Below are 23181 nucleotides of genomic sequence, written 5' to 3' on the forward strand. Positions count from 1 at the left end.
TTTTTCTTTCGTACATTAATTTCCATATAATGCTTTCATACATGGTCAATCTATTTGAATTAATCAAAAAGAAAATAGTTCATTTTTTTTAATTATTTATTATAATTATTTAAACTCGGATTCAAATAAATCAGTTTCATGTTAGAAACGTGAAATTTTTATTCCACACGATGAAGTAAGAAACTATTATTCTCTGATGTCACTCAGTAAAATGTAAAATCCCTCTGTTCATCGATCTCTTATTACATATTTTATTTGGTGTGAAACCGAAGCAAGGCTTTTTGTTGGTCTATATAAGTTTCTTTGTAGAACCAAGTTCTTCAACTTCGCAGCTCTTCAATTCACAGGTAAGTCTGATGAGAGTGTAATCAATCAGTTTTCACGAGACAAAGTTCTCCCAAACACTTCAACATGGCTTCTTCAGCGATGGAAACCTGCAAATCAGAGGATTTGCACATGCAGGTTGACGTTGAGAAGAACGCAGAGGATGTAAGGTCTCAGTGGGTTCTTAACGCTCCTGAGCCCCCAAGTCCATGGCGTGTGGTTGCAGATACTGCGAGGAAAACTATCTCTCACTATAAACAAAAGTTTTCCTCTCTCTCAGGTCAACCCTGCACCACACTCCTCATGTCACTTCTGCAGGCCGTTTTTCCTATTCTTGCTTGGGGCAGAAACTACACTGCCACTAAGTTCAGGAAAGATCTTCTTGCAGGCCTCACTATTGCCAGTCTCTGTATTCCCCAGGTATACAAATCTCATCTTATTCTAATTAATTGGAATAACACTACTTCTAACACTACCTCAATTTTGATCATAGAGCATTGGATATGCAACCTTGGCACATCTTGATCCTCAATATGGACTTTGTAAGGCACTTCCTTTTTCCTACGAATCATTAAAAGTTTTTAACATGTTGAGGAGTCCTTACTAATATGTGTAATAAAACCATTTAGATACAAGTGTGGTACCACCAATTGTATATGCTGTGATGGGAACTTCTAGAGAGATAGCAATTGGTCCTGTGGCAGTGGTTTCATTGCTTTTATCCTCAATGATGGAGAAACTAGTAGACCCTGCTTCTGATCCAGTGGGTTATACAAAGCTAATTCTACTTGCTACTCTCTTGGCTGGCATCTTTCAGACTTCCTTCGGCCTCTTGAGGTGAACGTGTTTCATATTCATGTTTCTTTCATAATTTTTGTAATCAGTATACATAGTAAAAGTCATTTACAAAATGGGTGATTGGTGACTTATTAACACTTTTTGAAAACAGGCTGGGGTTCCTTGTGGATTTCCTATCCCATGCTTCAATAGTTGGATTTGTGGCAGGAGCAGCCATCGTTATAGGGCTTCAACAGTTGAAGGGACTCTTAGGAATCAGCCATTTTACCACCAAAACCGACATAGTCTCTGTCATGAAAGCTGTCTGGGAAGCAGTTCATAATCCTGTAAACTACTTCCCCTGTCCCTTTGCTTTTTCTTTCTTTTCCCTATAAATTGGAGCTGGGACACCTCATTCCAATTCAACATTCGCTACACTTATTATAATACGTTATTTTCATTATTAAAAAAATATACCACATAATTCGTTTTTCCTATTTACATATAATGAATTCGGAATGTATTTAATTTAATTTTTATTTGTGAAAAAAATTATTTTGGAAGCCAATCAATAGTTTTTTAATGTAACCAATTTGTTTTAAATTGTATAATAAACTCATTAATTTTTTTTAAAAAATTATTTTTATGAAAAAAATGTAACGAACTGTTTATACACACAGGCCTAGGACTCGTTTTAAAATTTTAAAATTCACTCTCCAATCCTTCTAATAATATTAAAAAAAGTAATAATAATAAATAATGCTCCTATTATAATTTCATCAGTCCAAGGTTCCAAATTAAAAAGCAGAAAACTTCGATTCAAGAACTAAATAAACAATTTTTGTTAATGCATATTAATGCTCGCATATACATGTTGAATTACAGTGGAATCCTCGAAATTTTATCCTTGGATGCTCGTTCTTGGTCTTCATCCTAACAACAAGATTTCTGGTGAGCAATAAATGGAATGAGCTTTCAATTCCCTCCCTCTTATTTGCATGATTCTGGTGGGGTTCTAGTTTGAACACTGATTAATTCCCTTGCCAGAGTAAAAAGAAGAAGAAACTGTTCTGGTTGGCATCAATTTCTCCTCTGGTGTCAGTTATTTTGTCGACTCTACTTGTGTTTTTGACAAAAGCTGATAAAAATGGAGTAAAAATCGTGAAACATGTCAAAGGAGGACTAAACCCGATCTCCATCCATGAGTTAGACTTCAGCAGCCCCCACATTGGAGAAGTCGCAAAAATTGCACTAGTGGTTGCTGTCGTTGCCCTTACAGTGAGTAACAAATTATAATTATATATCAAGTTGCCATATTAATTATATTTTTGTTTTCTTATTTTCCATTTCATGTTGATACGATACAACCCATTATAGGAATCTATTGCTGTTGGGCGATCTTTTGCATCCATCAAAGGATACCAACTAGATGGAAACAAGGAGATGATGTCAATAGGTCTCACAAACATCATAGGATCTTTTACCTCTTGCTACGTTGCAACTGGTACATAGGGAAAATGAGTTTTTCTTGTTATGTTCTTTAATAAAAACGATGCTGTTGTTTTTGTTTAATTGATTAAGCAAGATTAATTGTGGCGCGCAGGTTCGTTCTCCCGCACTGCTGTTAATTATGCAGCTGGGTGTGAAACTCTGGTGTCAAACATTGTGATGGCGATGACGGTCTTGGTATCGTTGCAGTTTTTGACAAAGCTCTTGTATTACACTCCTATAGCTATTCTTTCTTCTGTGATCCTATCTGCTCTCCCAGGACTTATTGACGTCACTGAAGCTTACAAAATCTGGAAGGTTGATAAGATAGACTTTCTTGCTTGTGCTGGTGCCTTCTTCGGAGTTCTTTTTGCTTCTGTGGAGATTGGTCTGCTAGTGGCGGTAATCATTGCCACTCATCTCTTCTTTCTTCTTCACCATCACTATAAAACAGTAAACATAACTACGTAAATACTTATACATATATGTGCATGATAATTAACAAACAATTAGTCCAAATGAAACTATAATATGAAGATATTGATTGAGTTCAAGTCTTAACATAGATTAATTATCCATATATAAAACAATGGATATATGTCAGTTTTTGCCGATACTATCTTTATTATAGTGGGGCTACTGGTTTACAGCATGCCGAACTGTTCCTGTTTTAAGAACATCACATTAGACAGCATATGTGCTAATGGAGTCTTTTCACTCAATCAAATTTCTTCTATATTCTTGAAGAATCAACATTAGCATCATTTTGTCACCTTACTATGTATGCATTTAAAGTTTCAACTGTTTGTGCCATCTGAAATAATAAACTATATATGAATGATGAGAATAAATTCATATATATAGTTTGTGAAAGCGCACACAAACTGAGATTTACTGTTGAACATTATGAAACGCAATAATATTTCAACTGTAGGCAACTCTTGAGTGGATATCTAAAAGCTTTTAAGTTACAAGCTATATTTGTACTTTTTAAGAGTATGATTTTTAACAGAAAAAAGAAATTCTAGTATTCATGAAAACGAGTGACTTGTACATTATATATAAGCAATCCCCACCACTTGACTGGACCCACATATTTGGCACTAAGAGTGATGCAGAATGGATGTGCACCGTTGAAAACTGCATATTCTCTTTGGTTGGGACATATTTATACCTTGAAAATTAAAGCCACCTTAAAAATTCTCTATATGGAATGATATTCCTTGCTAGGGTTGCAATCACATGACTGAGATCTCACATATAAATTTTTTTCAACAAATCACTAACGCTTAAAGTTATTAGGTCAAATTGTTTCTTTGTCTAAATGGCCTAAACAAGTAGTCCTTTTCTCTTGGAAGTGACAAGACATTCAAAAGAAAATTAATGAAAGGAAAAATATTGCTAAGGCCAAATGGATAAGAGTTTACTTTGTTTCTTTTTAATTGTATACTAATTACTTTGTTTCTTCATCTGTAGGTGGTTATATCTTTTTCAAAGATCATTCTCATCTCAATTCGACCAGGCACAGAAACTCTAGGAAAACTTCCTGGCACTAACTTGTTCTGCGATGTCTATCAGTATCCAATGGCAGTTAAGATTCCAGGGGTTATGATAATACGAGTCAAGTCTGCGTTGCTTTGCTTTGCAAATGCCAATTTCGTTAGAGAAAGGTATTTGTCATATACAAATGGGAAATCAATGTCAGAAACATGAATAAAATTTTAATCTTCAATCTGTGTTTCAAGGATCATCAAATGGGTCTCTGAGGAAGAATCAGAAGATGACAAGGGAAATTCAACAACCACCATTCAACTCGTAATTCTTGACACCTCCAGTAAGACTTTCTGACACTAGCTTTTACTATAATATTGATCTTTCTTAAAAAGGGAAAAGAAAATGAAATCAATTAACAGAAGAAAAAAAGAAAAAGTAAACATCTCAGCAAATGGAAAAAGAAAACAAGTACATACACTTACATAATACAGTATGATATGAAAAAGAAAATAGACAGAGACGTGCTAAAGTGATATTTTTGAAAATTCTACTCCGTTGACTTTTAATTAAATGGAAATAAAAACCTTTAAAAATGCAAATATTATTCAAGCATCTTAGAATATTCGTGTTGTGATTAAAACATTTACTGTCTCAGTTGTTGTTTCTTGGATTGAATCATGATGTTTGGTTGCTATAGATTTAGTGAACATTGACACCTCTGGAATTGCTTCTCTGGAGGAACTGCACAAGAGTTTGTCTTCACATGGAAAACAGGTAACTTCATTTTGTTTCAGTCAAAACCGATGATGATCAAGGGAAAATTTTCACGGCCATTTTTAAGCTTGGTTAAATGGACGATAAACAATATCAAAGTGTTGTATAAGAATGATGATGTAGTGGTTTTTGTGTTGTTCTCAGTTAGCCATTGCGAACCCTAGGTGGCAAGTGATACACAAGCTAAAGGTTTCAAACTTTGTCTCCAAATTCGGTGGCAGAGTATTTCTCACTGTTGAAGAAGCTGTTGGCTGCAAGAGCCGCTGCTAAGATATACGATCGCAGCTTCAACTGTTAGCTGCTCTGTCTGATGTTTGGTAAAATAAAAAAGTTAAAAACAGTATCCAATATCCATTTATCTCTGGAAAATCGCAACAGTGCTTATGAGTTTGCTTGTATTTCTAGTCCCAATTATGTAGAAATGGGACATTAGAATAAGTCATCTTGTAGAAATATCTTGTTGGAGATGCTGCAAGTTTCTGCTAATGTGTGTGCTTAATAAGATTGCTGTTTGAAGTTGTGTGTAAAACTGCTGCAAATACTTTGGTTCAGTGTTGGTGGAAGTTTTTTAGCTAAAAAATTACTAAATGTGAAGTTCATTAGGTAGCGTTTTATTTTAAAGTGAAAAAGTTTAGCACATATAAATATATATCAGGAGTGAGCATCGATTTTATATAAATGAATGAAAAATTAGAAGTGTATACGAATACGATAATCTAAAAATATGTAAAAAGGAAAATTAAAAACAATTTTTTTTAAAAAAAAAACTTTTTTTCTAAAAAATATTAAGACCCTCATGCCTAATTTTATTAGAAAAAATTAATCTCTAATCGCCAAACAAAAAAAAAAACGTATACTGACCCTAATGTTATTAAGTAGAATAATAATATTACGAGATACTTTTACGTTTATTGATACATAATAAAAAAATAAAATAGTTATAAATATATGAATTTTTGTACTTTTTAAAAGAAAAAGAAAGTAAAAAAATTTATGTATGAAAGCATTATTTTTCTATTAAATGACGTTGAATGTACATGTTTCCAACTTCCTCCAATTCATTTTCATTTGTCCACTACTAGTACATTAGATTTTGCAAGTCAACTCCTTTGCACACTTACTACTTTTCTGCCACATTATATATTGGGTATTGGTCCTTCGATGTTTTTCCTTAAATATGTTCATTATGTCTTAATTCTCCTCTAAGGTATGCATACAAAAATGATGGTTTATTTTTTTATGAGCAAAAATAAATATAATTAAATAAAATAATTAGACGACAGGGGGTGTCATATTCTTTTTAAATTTTCAACCACAATTAATTAGAAAAATAGTGTGGGTGTAAAGTTTTCATATTAAATTATACACATAGGCTTTAGTGAGTTACATGAGAATGGTGTTATTTTTATAGTCTAGGGCTTTTGCAGAACTGAAAAGTAGATAAAAATAAGTTTAGTGGTTGATGTGCTTAGACGGTAAGAGGGATAGATTCATACAAGTAAGTGTTCTGAGACACTAAGCATGCACTAACTTTAGGCACAACTTCACGTTTTCCAAAATTTACATTTTGGGAACTTCTTAGTGTACTTCTCTAAAATCTTGTCCACATTCAATCTATATATACTGTTCTCTTCTTTTTCTCACTCCTTCTTTTTATTTTTTTTACTATAATATTTTAACAATTTTTCATAATAACAAAATTTTCACAATAACAAAATTTTCAAGTTACTTTTTAAAAATATATATAATATAATAAGAAGCACGTTGCTCTTTCATCATTAGGTCATTTTCTTAAAGTGGTAATGGAAATACTTTTTAAAAATATCATTTCCGAAAGAGACGTCATCTTGGTAATTCATCCTTCCTATAAACCTTAAAGTAGAGTCGTCAAAATGGGTCACAACCCGCGAGCCAATTTGGCCCGTCACGGATTCGGACCGGGTTAGGTTTGAAAAATACAACCCACTTATATGTGGGTCAGATTTTAACCCGGCTCATTTAGACCCGGCTCATGCGGGTTGAACCCGTGGTGAGCCGGGTTGGCCCACCAACCCACCTACCTAATTTTATTTTTTTAATTTATTATTTTATTCATAAAATCCCAAAAAATAAAATGTTTTCTTCACTCACTGTGTATACCAAAAAAGTAACATCTCCACTCACAAATCACTTTCACGGTACTTGCTCTCATTTGACGGTACTCTCACCCTCACTTCACTAAAATTCTTCAAGGAGCAGGTAAAACATCCTTCCTTTTTTCTTCTCTTTTCTCCACATTTTTGTTTTCTCACTTCTCTTTCTTTGTTTTTTTTTTCAAAAATCCTATAATGACAAAAATAAGGGTTTGTGAATTTGTTTTTTGTTCTACGGGATTTGAAGACATGGAATGATTTTTTCATGTTCTGACATGCTTGTATCAGATTTTGTTCATTTTAATTAAATAATTTGAGTATACATTATTTGAACAAGCTCTTTTTGATATCTTTGAATTTGGGAAATTATGTTACAGATTAAAATATTAATTTTTTGTTGATGTTGTTGAGTACTGATTCTCTTTTTTTTTTACTAACATTTTTTTATTGATTGTTGGAATTGTTCTGATATTAGGAAAATCTTTATTAGTGAATTTGGAGACAACAAGAACAAGGGTCAAGGGTTATAACAAGAACAAAAAATGATGAATATAAGAAACTTATTTGTATGTTTTTTGTGTTTGTTTTTGAATGACATTTGGATTATATTGTACTTTTTATTATTATTTTAAATTGTCTTTAACATAATTTTTTGGGAGTGAAAATTGTTTAAATTTAAATTACAGAAAGTTTGTATTTTTTTATTTAAAAAAAATGTAATTAAATGGGCTAGTGAGTCAACCCGTTTACCCACCAACCCGTGGTGGGTCGGGCCGGGTTCAAGTTTTTCTGACTCGCTAATAAATGAGCCGGGTTGGGTTGGCTCACTAAGTGACCAACCCATGGTGGGCCGGGTCGGGTCGAGCCGGGTTACCCGTTTTGACAGCTCTACCTTAAAGTGATTGAGAGTAAGCGGATGTAACCCTTGGGCTTTTCTCGTAGACTATTTCTTCTTGCACCTCATCTAATTTCTTCCTGCAGCCTACCATGGAAATGTAGGTTTCCGGAAATTTTGATCCGAACTAGGTTGGTAGCCCGTACATACTAAAGCCTACAAAGAATTTGTTGCAATTATCTGTTTATTTATTTGCCTCAAATTTTAGCTTTTATTTTAGAGTGCTCAAAGTGTATATAAAGTAAATTAAGGGAAAATGATTTTGCTCACGTACGTTTTTTTTTCAAGCTTCCCTTTGATCCTTTTTTTACCTTTAAAATTGATTAATCTAATCCTCCCATTTTTAAAAGTATTTAATTTTATAGCAAAATTTATTATCTAGTGACAATCTTTAACTCTGGAAAAATTAATAGAAGAACTAAATTCAGATAATGTGATATTAATAGTAAAATTCATATATAAAATGACTAGATGTAAACACATCTAAGTTTGATGACTAAATAATCAATTTTTAAAATATAAGAACCAAAACCAAAATTAATAAAAAAAAACAGATGAAAATTATATTTAACCCATGAATCACTCACTACCTTTGATTTACATATTTATTTTTTTAAAGCAAATAACTTTGACTCGGTTCATTATAAGGATGATATGAAAAGCTATATTTCCAACCCTGCTACACAAATTGTAATGTTTAAAATAATTGAACATATTTTATATTTTTCAAGATATTTATTATATACAATCAGTCTTTCATTTAACAATAACTTACAAAATATCAAAAGAATATGGTAAGAGAATGTAACATAATGCAAATAAAAAATGGAACAAATAAGAAAGAGTGCAATTGACCAGTAGTAATTAAAAATGCGCAGCAGAGCTTAGAGGGATAAGCGCTTTCTTAATTCTCTCTACTGCTGTCTTTAAAACAGTAAGAGATTCTGCATAAGAAATGCGGATGCAACTATCATCTCCAAATGCACTTCCCGGCACCAGTGCAACCTGTTGTAAATCAAAACAGCAACACACCAAGTTAGGCTATCAAGTATCTATGCTTGAACTCTATGATGTAGGTTAATTGTGAATATCATATGGAATATATTATGATAAGTAAAAATAATTATCTCATCAAAACCGATATATTATAATAGATAAATTGAATATATTATGATTGATAATCAAAAGGGTGATGATATTTAATAACACTTTTTGATAATATTTTTAACAACGGAATATGGGTCATTATTTTATTGGTCTATTTGAATTTACGTTTAAAAAATATTTAAAATATACTAATCACAAACTGTCATGTATATATTGTCTAAAAATTATTAAAAAAATGTTGTTAAAAGAATTTTTTCCTAACCAAAAATGAGTTATGATAGACTGAATATATTATAACACGTGATAGAAAGTATTTCATAATAAGAGATTCAACTTATTATGATCTACTTTTTTTTTTTTTTATCACGTCATAAAATGTTCAAACTTTTTAAGATTGTCAAAACTATGAGACCAAAACATCAATCATAATAAGTGGTCATAACACTTTTTTAAATTTTTCAGCTGATGAAATATGTATAGAATCTTAAGAGGATATTTAAATGAGTATACCAGGCCCTTTTCCAGCAGGTATCGACAGAGGGAGTCAGAATTCTCAATTAAGCCAAACCCTTCAGCTTCTCTTCCATAATAAGAGCTGAAATCAATGAAGAGATAAAATGCCCCCTGAAATTGAAAAAAGGTTTTAAAAGAAGGAAGGAGCTAAAACCCGGAGAAGGAGGTTCAAGCAACATGCTGATGAGTTCACACCTGTGGTTCAGATATTTTCACACCATCCATTTTTGAAAAGCTTTCAACCAAGAAATCCCTTCTTTCCCTGAAGGCTTTCACCATGTTGGAAACAGCCTCTCCACCTGCATAGCCGAGTCCTAATGCAGCAACACCAGCTTTCTGAGATATACTGCTCGCCCCTGAAGTGAACTGTATTCAATAAAATGTATTTGATATCCATATATCAGTAGTTAGTTAAGCGTTGGTCAGAGTAGAATAGTTAGAAATATCAGTTACGTATCATTTCAGAAAGCTAAGCAGTATATGTTAGGTATAACATAAATAGCAACACAAGCCCAATTTCTTTAGCAAAAGGAAATCAAGAAAGTTTGATTTTGAGTTGTGCATAATTCACAGAAAGTGAAATGAAAATGCAGCCTACCTGACTTTGAATCTTTCCACAGGCAGCAACAAAGTGTTTTGGACCAGCAATATACCCAAGACGCCACCCAGTCATGGCAAATGTCTACAAGAACAGTTGAAAAGCATTTACAAGGCTTTTACATTTATCATAATTTACAGACATTCTAAGAAATACATCATTTGCATCAACATGCCTAACAGAAAATTTATACCAATTAGAAACTATACTTTATACGTAAGAGAACATATATCATCATAGACCAACCTTGGAAAACCCATTCACTGTTAGTGTTCTGTCCCACATTCCAGTTAAAGATGCAAAGCTTGTGTGAGTTGCAGGTGAATAAATTATGTGTTCATAAATTTCATCAGAGAGAACCTGTACGTAAAACAGCCGTAGAGATCTTGAAATGGACTATCATTGAGGAAAATGTGAAAACACATTCAAGAGTAAAGGGTGCTTGTTTGTACCAGAAGCCTGGGGTGCTTTTCTACAATTTGGGCTATCTCTTCAAGTAATTTCTTAGAGTAGACAGACCCTGTTGGATTACAAGGTGAACAAAGAATAAGTAGTCTTGATCTTTCTGTGAGGTTGGCTTCAAGCAGTTTCGGATCCAAAAGAAAGTTATTAGATATGTGGGTTGGAATAATCACAGGATTTGCATCTGCTAGTCTTGCCATTTCTGGATAACTCACATAGAATGGACCTGGAATGACAACCTGAAACATTCGCAGCAGAAGAAGGTAAAAGAAAACATCCACAGCTTAAAAAAGGATAAATAACATCTGTGTTGTTAGTTTTCTAAAACCACCAATATCGTAAGTGCGTCTTTGGTTTCACGTTAACTTAACTATAATCACTTCAAAATTCAGCTAATGTGGTTTTAGATAAACGCTAACACGTTTTTTCATGTTAAGGAATTAATTTTGGCTACCTTACTGACTTTTTGCTTAAACAAAATCAATTCTGTTAATACCCACCAAAACACAAACTAAGAAATTGTAGATGTTCATGGTAGAGTATATAAGGTGTTTCATTTCATACCTCATCTCCTGGGGAACAAACTGCAAGCACTGCTTGAACAACACTCTGTTTCGCTCCATTACTGACCAAAATCTCATCTGGGGTATATGTGATTCCATTCTCCTCTACAGAAACAGTCATGAAACATACTTCAAACTGCTAATCTCGCATAATGATGATAATAATGAGAAATGTACTCGTTAAGCATCTAAATTCTAAAGTAACCTTTTAGCTTGTGACATATTGCTTGGCGTAATTCCAATGTTCCGGCATTAGGAGTATATCTAGTGTGACCGTCACGAATTGCATTCATCCCAGCCTATATCATCCTTATGCATGTCAGGTCATGATCATGAATTCGTGATACAGTACAGAAATAAAAGGGACAAAAGAAAGAAGAACAAACACATTTATCGTTAACATTTACAAACAAATGGAAATTTACACAAAACTCGCCTCGGCTATAACAGTGGGTGTGTCAAAGTCAGGTTCTCCAGCCGCTAAGCGAATAACGGGAACTCCAGCTTGTAACAGAGCAGTGGCATGATCGCTTATTGCCATAGTTTTGGAAGGCTTCAAAGCATTAACTCTGTGGCTCAAAGAAACATCAACTTCTACGTCATCAAAATCACTCTTATTTCTTGCCTTTATCAGTACCACCCTTTTGTTGAGCTCCACGTGATTTCCTTTCTGCATGGCTCTACAAAGCCAATAAAACCATTAATTAGCAACGACAATGAAGTGATGCTGAAGTGGAATGGCAGAAGAGAATCGAGGTAACCTGAAAGGAAGTGTGGATAGGGATGGAAAAAAGCAACGAGAAAAGGAATAGTGGTCTCCAAACGTGATTGTGGAGATGGCGGCGTTTTGTAGTGCATTGGCCATGGAAAATGATAAGAAGCTCTCTATGCAAATTCAACGTTGAAACGCTAAGAAAAGAAGGAAAGTGCATTATATATAAGTTGAAAGGGGGTAGAGGAAGATGTGAGGATGGAGTTGGTGGAAGTTTTGGCGCGTGCTTAAGAAGCAAAGCTAAGGGTAACTTCTCTTTTCCTTCACATCTTTCTCTACTACTTCTACCAGCTTTTTGTTTGCGTTGGTCAAATATGTACACTTCAACTTCACCAACTAGACCGACAACATTAAAATTTCCTATTTATAAGTGTTTTGTAATGTAAATGATTTTTGACATAGTACTACATATTAAAAGTTTAAGTTAAAAAAAATAAAAATATTAATATTTTAGATTTTCAAGAAAGTGTTTTTTAGTTGGGTATTAAAATGTGACCATCCTAACATTTATAATCCTATCTATTAATAAGACTGAAATATTATTCCTATAAAAATAAACTAGAACGTGTAGAAATTGTTGATTTTAATTGTTCTCCTTCTGGGCTTAAGAGAAGAACAAAATTAAGTTGGAAGTGAGTGCGCTGTTTCAAAATAATGTCTGGAAAAAGAATGTTTTATAACTTGGCACAAAAAGTGTACTTGAGCGAATAGTAAGAAAATGGCTGGTAGAGATGAGATTCAGATACGATGATTGTGATCAATGATAATAATTTTACATCACCCAGAAAATCAATATTCAAGATTCTTCATTACTTCACTTTGTAATTTCTAGCAGGAATCTCAAACTTTCTGTAAATCTTTTTGTTTAGAAATAAATGAAAAACTGAATGTATTTTTAAGAGCTTAGAGAGATGAGTGCATTCTTAATTCTGTCTACTGCTGTGTTTAAAGTAGAAAGGGATTCTGCAAAAGAGATGCGGATGCAAGAATCATCTCCAAATGCACTCCCTGGAACCAAAGCAACCTGTAACGAGTAAAAACATCATGTTATGACTTAGGCCATTATTATGTTTCTTAAGTTTGAACTTAATACTCTTAATATATCAGTAAAATCTTGAAGGCCATTAAATGAGAATACCTGGCCCTTTTCCAGCAGATAGCGACACAGAGAGTCAGAATTTTCGATTAAACCGAACCCTTCGGCTTCTCTTCCATAATAAGAGCTCAAATCAATGAATACATAGAATCCACCCTGAATGTGAAAAGAATAGTACATTTTTTCAAGAAAAGGAGAAACTAATAATTGGGAGGATGATAATCAAACACCTTTCACACCTGTGGTTCACATATTCTCGCTCCGTCCATGTCTCTAAAGCTTTCAATCAAGAAATCCCTTCTTTCCCTGAAAGCTTTTACCATGGTAGAAACAGCTTCTCCTCCTGCATAGCCTAATCCTAATGCAGCAACTGCAGCTTTCTGAGATATGCTACTTGCTCCTGAAGTAAACTGTGCTCCATAAAATGTGTTAGTTATCCCCAAAAGTTATCTATATAACAGGGCAGAAGAGTAGGGACTTTGACTTGGATCATTTGAGAGTACTAAATAGCAAATTTCATTGTTCTGTACAATTTCATTAAAACATAATATTTCTTTTTATTTTCTCATTGAATATCCATTAGATGTCTTGAAGCAAAAGGAAATCAAGAAAAGTTTCATATTTGGTTGTACATAATTCATCAAATGGAAACGAAAAAAACAGCATGCCTGGCTTTGAATCTTTCCACATGCTGCAACAAAATGTTTTGGACCAGCAATATACCCAAGCCGCCAACCAGTCATTGCAAATGTCTACAAGAAGACAGTTATAAAGCAACATAATTCAGACTCGAAGCTTTCTACATTGTCATAATCTACGAACTTTCCGAGAAATAAAGAATTTGCACTGAGTAGAAAATGAAAACAAGGGATGAACAACACAGACAACAACATGCTGAAAAGAAAATCTATAGTAATTAGAATTTACACTCAATCAATAAGAGCACACATATCATCACTGAAAAACCTTGGAAAGTCCATTAACAGTTAGAGTTCTGTCCCGCATTCCAGGTAAAGATGCAAAGCTTGTATGAGTTGCCGGTGCATAAATTATGTGTTCATAATTTTCATCAGAAAGAACCTGAATACAACAGCCATAGAGGTGTGTAAGGAGTTATAGTTGAGGAGAAAACATTGAAGTATCATGGATGTATTTCTGCACCAGTAGCCTGGGGTGCTTTGCTACAATTTGGGCTATCTCTTCGAGTAATTTCTTAGGATAGACAGACCCTGTTGGGTTACATGGTGAACAAAGAATAAGCAATCTGGATCTTTCTGTAAGATTGTCTTCTAGCAGTTTGGGGTCCAAAAGAAAATCATTCAGTATGTGGGTTGGAAGAATCACAGGTGTTGCATGAGCCAGTCGTGCCATTTCTGGGTAACTCACATAGAATGGAGCTGGAATAATAACCTGAAACATTCTTCACAACACAAGGTAAATCAAAGCCTCCATAGTTTGCAAAAGGATAACATATATGTAAGTCTTCTAAAACCACAATGGAAGCAATTTTATAAATGGAAACAGGTGCACAATATGGACTAAATTTTAACTTGGATAATGGTGAGAACAAGGTTTGCAGGGCCTGGAATATATGACAATCATATTGAGTTTGAAAAACGGGGAAAGACAACATGGAAGATAAAAATATTCTAGAATAAGGAAGAATGTCTAGTTGCAGAATAATTTGAACAAAAGAAGCCATGTCAATAAGTTCAGACTAATTACAGAATGATATTAATACAAGTTGCAAATATGCGCACAATACAAGAATAAGGCCTCAAAAGGAGAGCACTTCTGAAGCTTCATATGCTGTTTAACTCAATTTTGTTCTCAGATTTTAAATGGATTAGACAATTTTCTTTGACTTCAAAATAACAATTCTAGATGGTTGTGGTAAGTATAAAGCTGTTTCAAACCTCGTCTCCTGGGGAACAAACTGCAAGCACTGCTTGAACAATACTTTGCTTGGCTCCATTACTGACCACAATCTGATCAGGAGAATGTATAATTCCATTCTCCTCTACAGAAACAGTCCAGTCACATTTTCAAACTCCAAACCTCACATAATATAATCATAAATAAAACACAGAAACACGCAAGTCATCTGAATTCTGAAGTAACCTTTTAGCTTGTGACATATTGCTTGGCGCAATTCTAACGTCCCAGCATTGGGGGTATATCTGGTATAACCGTCACGAATTGCGTTCATTCCAGCCTATCATTCCCATACATCTCATGATCATGAATATACAACACACACAAAAAGAAATGGACAAAAAGCAAAGAAGAATAAACACTTATATTGTCAACTTAAGAAGTGAAATTTACAGAGAAATCACCTCAGCTATCACAGCAGGAGTGTCAAAATCAGATTCTCCAAAAAATAAGCGAATAACAGGAACTCCAGATTGTGAAAGAGCAGTGGCGTGATCACATATGGCTAGAGTTTTGGAAGGCTTCACTGCATCAACTCTGTGACTCAAAGAAATATCAACGCCCGAGTCATCAAAATCGCTATTAGACTTTGCCTTAATCGCCACAGCCATTCTTTTCAGCTCAATGTTTTTATCTTTATGCATGGTTCTACAAAGGCCATAAAAGCATTAGCAACAAGCGATGCTGAAGAATAACGACTCAAGGATATTGGAGTAACCTAAGAGTGGATAGGGATGGAAAACCAAAAGACATGGCAGCGTTATGAAGCGCATTAGCCATGGAAATCGCAAGTGCAGTTGGATAGGCAGATGAGAAGAATCTAACCAAAGTTAAATCAATAAGTAAAGAATGAAAGTATTTAAGTAAAAAGAGGCAGAGGAAATGAAGACGGAGTTGGAGATATAGAAGCAGAGCTCAGAGAAGCATGTCTTTTTCTTCTATACTTAAGCAGATACTTTCTTGTTTGTGTTGGTTGACAACATCTATTTCAACTTCATCGACATATAGGGAAAACCTCAAAATATAAATAAATTGTAGTAGGTGGCAAGGTTTTTTTTAAGGAAAAAGTCGGTGGACGATGTGGTAGTATAATAATATTTATTTAAAAATTGTTGATTTCTTATGTTCTGCTTTCGGGCTTGAGATGAGAAGAACAATAACCATTGGAAGCGAATGAATGAAGCTGTTTTAATATATCGATCATTATTAGTTCGAAATCTCTCGGTCAAGAAAAAGAATAATAGTTACTTTCTTTTTTCTAATTCAAGCATACTTCAATTACCAGTTTGATAATGGTGGGTAGAGAGATATGAGATTCAGATACAGTGGAAGATCATAATTTTTTATGAACAAGAAATCCATTTCTTTTTTCGCCGATCGTGTTGCGAGTGAAAAGGATGTACAGGAATAGTCCGCGATTTGGAATATTAGAGCATTTCACTTCGATAAGTTTTATCAAGATAAATTTACGTTTTATAGGTTATATATTCGGGAATCATATGACCCATGACATTTAGTAATAACGTAAATTCACTGATCTGTCTTGCTTCTATATGTATATGCCATCTTCTTCACTTCAATTATAACTATATCTTGATTTCCTTCAGAAGCATTCAAATTGTATTTTCCATTTCACGACTTCATCATTACCTTTCTGTCGATTCGCACAAGCATCTTTCAGAAAGGCAGTTTTTCTTAATCACCATCTTTCACGAAAGGCAGTAATACTACTCGGTTCATAATCAGATTCTAATGGATTTCAAACTGTTTGACGATGTTGTGAGGGACAAGTACCTTTCAGTAATACCATTTTGACTTTAATATCAAGCCATCCCAAATGACCAAATGCATTAAGTGTAGAGATATATATAATAGTCTTAAAATGTAACATAATCAAATGAGAACACACGTCAATTGCACAAGAATTTGGGATTACATTTTTACCTCATTTTCTACCAATCATATTCAATAAACAGCAGCGAGGTCCGATGAGGAAATAAAAGCCATATGCAAATATCAATCCGCAGACTTGAAGTACAGTCAACAGGGATAAGCAAAACTAAAATACAGAGCTCTTCCTTTTGGGGCCAGGATTATGTGATGAAGAAACCAACACTACAACAATACAATGACCTTGATGAATTGAATGAATGTAATGCAAGAGTTTTGTTATAATCATTAGTCTCTCATATGAATAGAATTTTGACGCTGTCAGGTTAGGAAAGCATACAGCCGAACAAGATGTGTGAACCAGCCAGACCTAATTACTTTGGTCCATATTTGTACCTATTCATTCACCAGGCAACCTACTGGATGTCCCATAGCAAGGACGAATTCAGTGTCGAATGGTTGAGTAGCAATTACCAGTGATTCTTCCTTCGTCATGCTGGCGAGTGGCATTTCTAGGAATTTTAAACAAACACACCACACCTCCACTATATCTGCATATCAATAGATCAACCAGATATAAGAACATTTCCTCCAAATATATTAAAAAGTAAATCTTTAAATTGATTTCTCTAGCAATTTCTGTGCATTTATTACAATTATCTTCTACTCAAGAGAAAGAATGAAGAATCTTGCAGCCTTCTAAAAGTCAACCACCACCGCTTTTGTCTTGTAAGTGTTTATTTCTAAAGGTTTGATTTTTGAAAGCTTTAAATATCATTTATAAAGTTTAAGATGACATTAGTAACTGCTCAATCAATCATACTCATACTTTCCAGCTTCCATTTAATTAATTCACATATAAACATTTGTTCTAATGTAGAAACGAAAAAAAAAAAGGTAAAACAATTTTTTATAAATATTTAATTAAGATCAAGAAGATTTATTATATTTCTTTATTTCTAAGAACATCTCCCTTGCAGGCATACATTAGATCATAAGATTAAGACCCGGGTCTTATAAGATCTGGGCATTGGAGTAAGTTGCTATGCCATAAAAATAAAAGTCTAGATCATAAGAATGAAAAATTATTTTTCTCCTCCGAAATATATATTTCTGTTAACAACCAAATAAAACATTACTGAGAGCGCAGGTCTTATTTGTGTAAAAATTGCAGTAAGATTGTAAAAGTGATGTGACAGTGGAATCCACATTAAAACCTCACATAATGACTCCCACAAAGGAGATGCTCTAAAAAAACAACTTTAAGGACGCAGAAAAGATGACTAGGAGGAGCATTTTTTTTTTTTATTTCACAATTAGACCGACCATTGAACCGAGATTGAACAAATATTAATCAAAATATTATAATAATGAAATTCACATTAAACAATAATATCATAATTTTATGATATTAAAAAAAATAAAAACGTAAAATTTATAGATAATTAACTATTAAAATACAAATGAAAGTTCAAATAAAATGTTAACATAAGTAAATTGAAATTTCAATAGTATTTTTTAATAACAACAGATTTTATACCAGTTTTCTGCTTCTTTGACAGTTTTTTCAGACCAGTCCGGTCCATTTAGAAAAAAGAAAAGGTATGTTATACTCACAGGTAAGTCCTAAAATGCTGATACGACTACCATTGACAAAAACAAGCACCAATGCTGAAAGTAAGATCAGAAAACTAAAGATTGTTCATCTTCCAAGTGCATCTCCAAAGCACCAATCCAAAGATGCGACTTCATCTAACACAATCACTCAAGAGAGACGAGGAAATTTGGTATTGGAGCAAACCCATGATGTCGTTCCTTAACCAGAAATCACCTATTTGCCTCATGAAAGTTCCACCACAAGAAAATAACCACAGATAAAAACTTAAAAGATTCCATGGAGATCTACATCCATAGGCCCCCTCCCTAACCATGACATTCTAGAAGCCTTTGCTGCATACAGACTGACAGACAAATTCCGGACCACAGGAAGCTCGAAGTTTAATGCACTGACTATGATATTCGGAAACCTTGGCATTTTTGAGCTGAGATGGTTATTTTGCATCCCTCACGACAAACCAAAAAGAAAAACCAAGTGGAATCAAATTTATACTAGGCTTCGGAAGAAAACAAAGGATGAGAAAGGTGAAGATATCGCAAAATTAACCCGCAGCTCAGTACAGGATACTTCAATTACATCGAGATGCAATTATTTATTATTCATGAAAATCCAAATCCATCAACAAGACACACACAGACAGGCCAAAGAAATTGTTGAATGTTGTGCAAACAAAGAAATGTAGCATCTAGCACTACATCATATAAATTAAACGGCAGAGAACTTAGATGTTGTTTCGTAATGCTATCGGTACTATTGTCCAATCAGAACTGGAGTTTTGACTCGATAATTAGTATAATAAAAGATTGCATCAAATGTCAACAAAAATTACCGAAACATAACTCCAATTATAATGAAGATTGCACCTAAATACCAATGAAAGTGTATTTAAGTTTTGCCCAATGAAAAGAGAAAACAGATCGGTGATACATTAGAAGAATACAAGTCAAAAGCAAAGCAAAAAAGGGAAAGTAACTACTTACCTCATGTACGAGTACAAGATGCATCAAAATCATCAGGTGCAACACGAGCAATCCAATTACTAAGCGTTCTCTTAATATCAGAGTGATTAACATACGCTAATTCATACATACTACACAAATTGACAACAAGCGTCTCATTGAGAGCCACCGTGGGAACTCTCTCAAGCGCACTCTCCAACACCTTAATAGAATCCGATAAGTCCCTAAGATACATCAAACATAGAGCCTTGTTATTCACAGCCACGACATCCGCGCTGTCCCTCTCAATGCACTCTTCGTACTCCCTCACCGCCGAGACATAATCCTTACCAACCAAATACACCAACGCCTTGTTCCTATTCACAAGGTTCTTAAACTCAACCTCGCTCAACGACCCGTTATTCTTTCCCTCACTCTCCACCTTCAAAAAAGAAACTTTCGCACCCTCCAAGTCCCCAATCTGCAACTGCATATACCCAAGTTGCGAAACCAACAAAGGGTCCGAACCATCATCGCGAGAGAGAAGCTCCTTCATCAAACTCAAACACACGCCGAACTCTTTCTGACTTAAATGGTGCCCTATGATGCAATTCACGACAAAAACTTCTCGTTTACGCCAAAGTTTAAGGGAGACGCCGAGGTTGTTGTTTTCCCCCTTTTCCCTGATCTTCCCGCGCACGAAGTCAAGGAGTGTGTAGAAGCGATCCATTCCCTGCTGACGTTGCCCTAGTTTGATTGGAATTAGGGCATGGAGCCACCGGAGGGAGAAAGGGACCATCGATCCCACCCGGTTAGGGTAGATTTTGGGGTAGGTTTCGTAGCGGTAGTGGGAACTATCGAGGTCTTCGAGGGAATCCAGCTCCGCCGAGGCTTCGTTGAAACGACGCAGTTTTGTGAATGCGAGGGCGTTGAAGGCGAGGTAGGTGAGGTGGTCGTGGGGCTTGTGGAGGAGAGACAGGGCGCGGGCGCGGGAGACCTTGTCGATGACTGAACGCCACGCGCCGCGGTTCGCGAGGTCTTCAAGGGAATTCATGTCGTGACACGCGTCCACAGTTTGGCTCGAGAGAGGGTGCGGCTGAGAATCAGGGACTTCAGATTCCGAGTCCATGACGGAAAGTGACGCCGGATATGTGAAACGGATCTCGCCGGAGTCAGCGAGAAATAATTCACAGTAGAGAAGCAGGGGGTTTAACTGGATTTGTTTGTTAATGATTTCTTACTGGGCCTGGTCCACTTTTTAGGCCCATTAATTACCAGCCATAGAATCTCTTCCAATACTAAAGCTATTACTACTTATACAACCAACCTTGTATTATTTTTATTTCATTCTAAAACCATCTCCAAACTTTTACTTCTTAATATTTTTTATTATCCTTATTTAATTTCGTCTAAAAAAACAAATGAAATAAATTTTTAGTAATGTCTTGTTTAGGTTATTTGTTGTTGCGATATAAAAGCACATTTTTATCATTTTATAATATATTTTATCTTTCGGTGTATAACTTGATTGTGATTAGATATCACTGTGATTTGTAATTTATCATGTAATTCTAAAGGTGTATTATATAATCAGACAACTCATGATATAAAATAAATTGAGTTTTCATGACGAGATCGCAAGTCAATTTACTAATACATAATTTTACTCTTTGGATTATGTTTTATGTACTTTAGTGTATTCGTCTTTAGTGAGATATCACATTATTATATGACTACGATTTTATTTTTTTTTAAATATGTTATTGTAGTGACTGCATTTCTCTACAAATTTGTGAAATATTGTCAAATTACTTCATATGTTGTGTTTTTATTTTATTTTCTTTTCCGTTTTCTCTCACGTACCTCAACTGAATATGAATAATAGTAACATAAAGAAAACTTGGAAATTAATTATCGTAAGATGTTGAATGTTCAACGAGTTATTCGAAGTTCAATAATAGAAAAAATGTTCCCAGATGAAAACTATCTATATGTAAGAGTGTATTATGCATTCGTAGATAATATGGATTTATATGATAAGATTTATATTTATTTATATATTATAAATTCGTTTTAATTCTAGCATGAAAGACTTTCAATATCATCATCAATTATATTTAAAATCAATTTCACAAAATTATTTTCATTCAAAATCAGTTTTACTAATTATAGCCCAAACTAACTTTACTAGGAAATAAAAAAAACAAGTTCATAAGGTTGTATTTCTCAGAAATGCAAATCTGTGATTCTACGGTTCAAAACATATCAGGAATCTGCTGCATACAGCTTCAGTTTTCACATATACCTGCAAAAAAACTAAGGTTGCCTCCTTAAACAAGTAACAACCAACGTGACAACGCGCTGCAAAACTACCACAAAGTAAGGTTCAGTATATTGACTGAAATAAAATAGTTAAGAAAAACAAAGGATCACAAGAACGTCTCCTCACATTACTACACACCATATAAGACATTGAAACTAAAGCAAACTATATTTAAAACTTGAAAAATATACAGTGCCGTGTGAAAAACGGTAAAAGAGCACTTGTTTTTAACGTAATCTCTCTCTCTCTGTCCAGTTTCTACATGATGGAACATGCATTCGGGTTTTCATCACTGAACATGGTGGTGTATGGATCTCCATAAGTTGTCACTGTTCCAATGGTGGCAGAGTTGTCCACTCTTCTCACGTAACCCGGAGGAGCCTTCTTGTCATAAGCTTGAACAGTATAAGGATTTGCCACCATGCTGTAAGGCACGTAAGGCCATATCTCAGCCTTCTTCCCCGTTGACTTCGCCTTCTTTAGCACCTTGTTTGCTTCCACGTAACCAGTTACCGTCACTTTCTGCTGTTTCCTGTTTATCTCCACTGATTCTACTCCTGCACTTACACCATTTTTTTACCTTCATCTTATCCATATACGTTAATAGAAGCTCGGTATAAGAACAAAATTGAGGGAAAACGTTAATTACCATCTAACGAAGAGAGAGTTTTTTTAACCTTGAGCACACAGCCATCACAATCCATCGTCACCCTCAGCTCTACGGTCTGCAATTGCTTTCTGCTATTGCTGCTGTGTTGGCGGCTTCCACTACCTGTTCCCATTAGATCAGACAAGTAATCTCCAACTCCCATTTTTATCAAAACCAGTAAACGGGTTTGCACTTTGCCAATGGATATGAAAGCAAGGTTTGAAGTTCTTGAGTGGGTAGGAGAAGGGTTGAAGTTTGATGGTGTTGGAGATGAAAGTAGACTATAAGAGTATATATAGAAAAAGCAAAAGGACGAAAAGCGGAAGAAGTTACAAGGAACTTTCTTGAAAAACAGAAAAAGATTCCTCACTTACCTTCTAATGATCCAAAATGAAGAACTTTTTTTTACTTAAAAAACTTAGAGATATTTTTACCACAGGCCATGTAATTATTTGAAAGCCTTTGAGCAGCAGATTGAATTATATGTATGTATGAATGGAAAGGTGAGTGAGGCTACGTACCTACAGCAGTAGTGGAACAAGAGCCTTAAAATGGGTTTTAACTTGTGAATGGAGAAAAAATTGACGTGGGGTTGAAGAAAGCAGATAAGAAGAAAGAGGTTCATGTATTATGCATATCTTTCATTCGCAAATAAATAGTAAAAATTATTGCAGTGCTTGTGGTTCAGTTGACACTTGACAAAGTTATCTGTTACATATATATTGACACTTCAAATGACAGCTCATGAGAACCCTCTGAATGTGACTTCAATTCAAATTGAACAACAATAATTTCTGAAGGACGAAAGTGAAACTCTGAAAGCAGTCACCGAC

The 23181-nt window shown here is 34.5% G+C and overlaps 5 protein-coding genes across 5 annotated transcripts; 1 reads left to right on the plus strand and 4 right to left on the minus strand.

Moving 5' to 3' along the window:
* Positions 1-277: 277 nt before the first annotated feature.
* Positions 278-5441, plus strand: LOC106756491 (sulfate transporter 2.1). The gene is made up of 12 exons (XM_014638947.2): positions 278-744; positions 818-866; positions 954-1161; positions 1274-1448; positions 1987-2052; positions 2149-2379; positions 2479-2605; positions 2705-2991; positions 4066-4259; positions 4335-4423; positions 4781-4857; positions 5002-5441. Exons 1-12 carry the CDS (start codon positions 412-414, stop codon positions 5125-5127), a joined length of 1962 nt encoding a protein of 653 aa, XP_014494433.1. The 5' UTR covers positions 278-411; the 3' UTR covers positions 5128-5441.
* Positions 5442-8610: 3169 nt separating this feature from the next.
* On the minus strand, positions 8611-12556 carry LOC106755872 (bifunctional aspartate aminotransferase and glutamate/aspartate-prephenate aminotransferase). Its single transcript, XM_014638093.2, has 10 exons — positions 11889-12556; positions 11564-11807; positions 11333-11426; positions 11129-11232; positions 10555-10803; positions 10349-10462; positions 10103-10186; positions 9700-9870; positions 9502-9615; positions 8611-8889 (listed from the first exon to the last, which is right to left on the minus strand). Exons 1-10 carry the CDS (start codon positions 11990-11992, stop codon positions 8749-8751), a joined length of 1419 nt encoding a protein of 472 aa, XP_014493579.1. The 5' UTR covers positions 11993-12556; the 3' UTR covers positions 8611-8748.
* A 134-nt stretch (positions 12557-12690) lies between these two features.
* Positions 12691-15964, minus strand: LOC106755649 (bifunctional aspartate aminotransferase and glutamate/aspartate-prephenate aminotransferase). The gene is made up of 10 exons (XM_014637836.2): positions 15649-15964; positions 15335-15578; positions 15117-15210; positions 14912-15015; positions 14157-14405; positions 13962-14075; positions 13664-13747; positions 13235-13405; positions 13038-13151; positions 12691-12923 (listed from the first exon to the last, which is right to left on the minus strand). The coding sequence occupies exons 1-10, from the start codon at positions 15708-15710 to the stop codon at positions 12795-12797; spliced, it is 1365 nt and encodes a 454-aa protein (XP_014493322.1). The 5' UTR covers positions 15711-15964; the 3' UTR covers positions 12691-12794.
* An 835-nt stretch (positions 15965-16799) lies between these two features.
* On the minus strand, positions 16800-20589 carry LOC106756581 (trafficking protein particle complex subunit 12). The gene is made up of 2 exons (XM_014639062.2): positions 19419-20589; positions 16800-17371 (listed from the first exon to the last, which is right to left on the minus strand). Exon 1 carries the CDS (start codon positions 20503-20505, stop codon positions 19420-19422), a length of 1086 nt encoding a protein of 361 aa, XP_014494548.1. The 5' UTR covers positions 20506-20589; the 3' UTR covers positions 16800-17371; position 19419.
* Positions 20590-21728: 1139 nt separating this feature from the next.
* Positions 21729-22748, minus strand: LOC106755860 (heavy metal-associated isoprenylated plant protein 23-like). Its single transcript, XM_014638080.2, has 2 exons — positions 22349-22748; positions 21729-22256 (listed from the first exon to the last, which is right to left on the minus strand). The coding sequence occupies exons 1-2, from the start codon at positions 22509-22511 to the stop codon at positions 21958-21960; spliced, it is 462 nt and encodes a 153-aa protein (XP_014493566.1). The 5' UTR covers positions 22512-22748; the 3' UTR covers positions 21729-21957.
* Between the last annotated feature and the right edge of the window lie 433 nt (positions 22749-23181).

This window comes from Vigna radiata, chromosome 2 (genome assembly GCF_000741045.1).
Source record: "Vigna radiata var. radiata cultivar VC1973A chromosome 2, Vradiata_ver6, whole genome shotgun sequence".
In the NCBI taxonomy this organism is placed as follows: domain Eukaryota; kingdom Viridiplantae; phylum Streptophyta; class Magnoliopsida; order Fabales; family Fabaceae; genus Vigna; species Vigna radiata.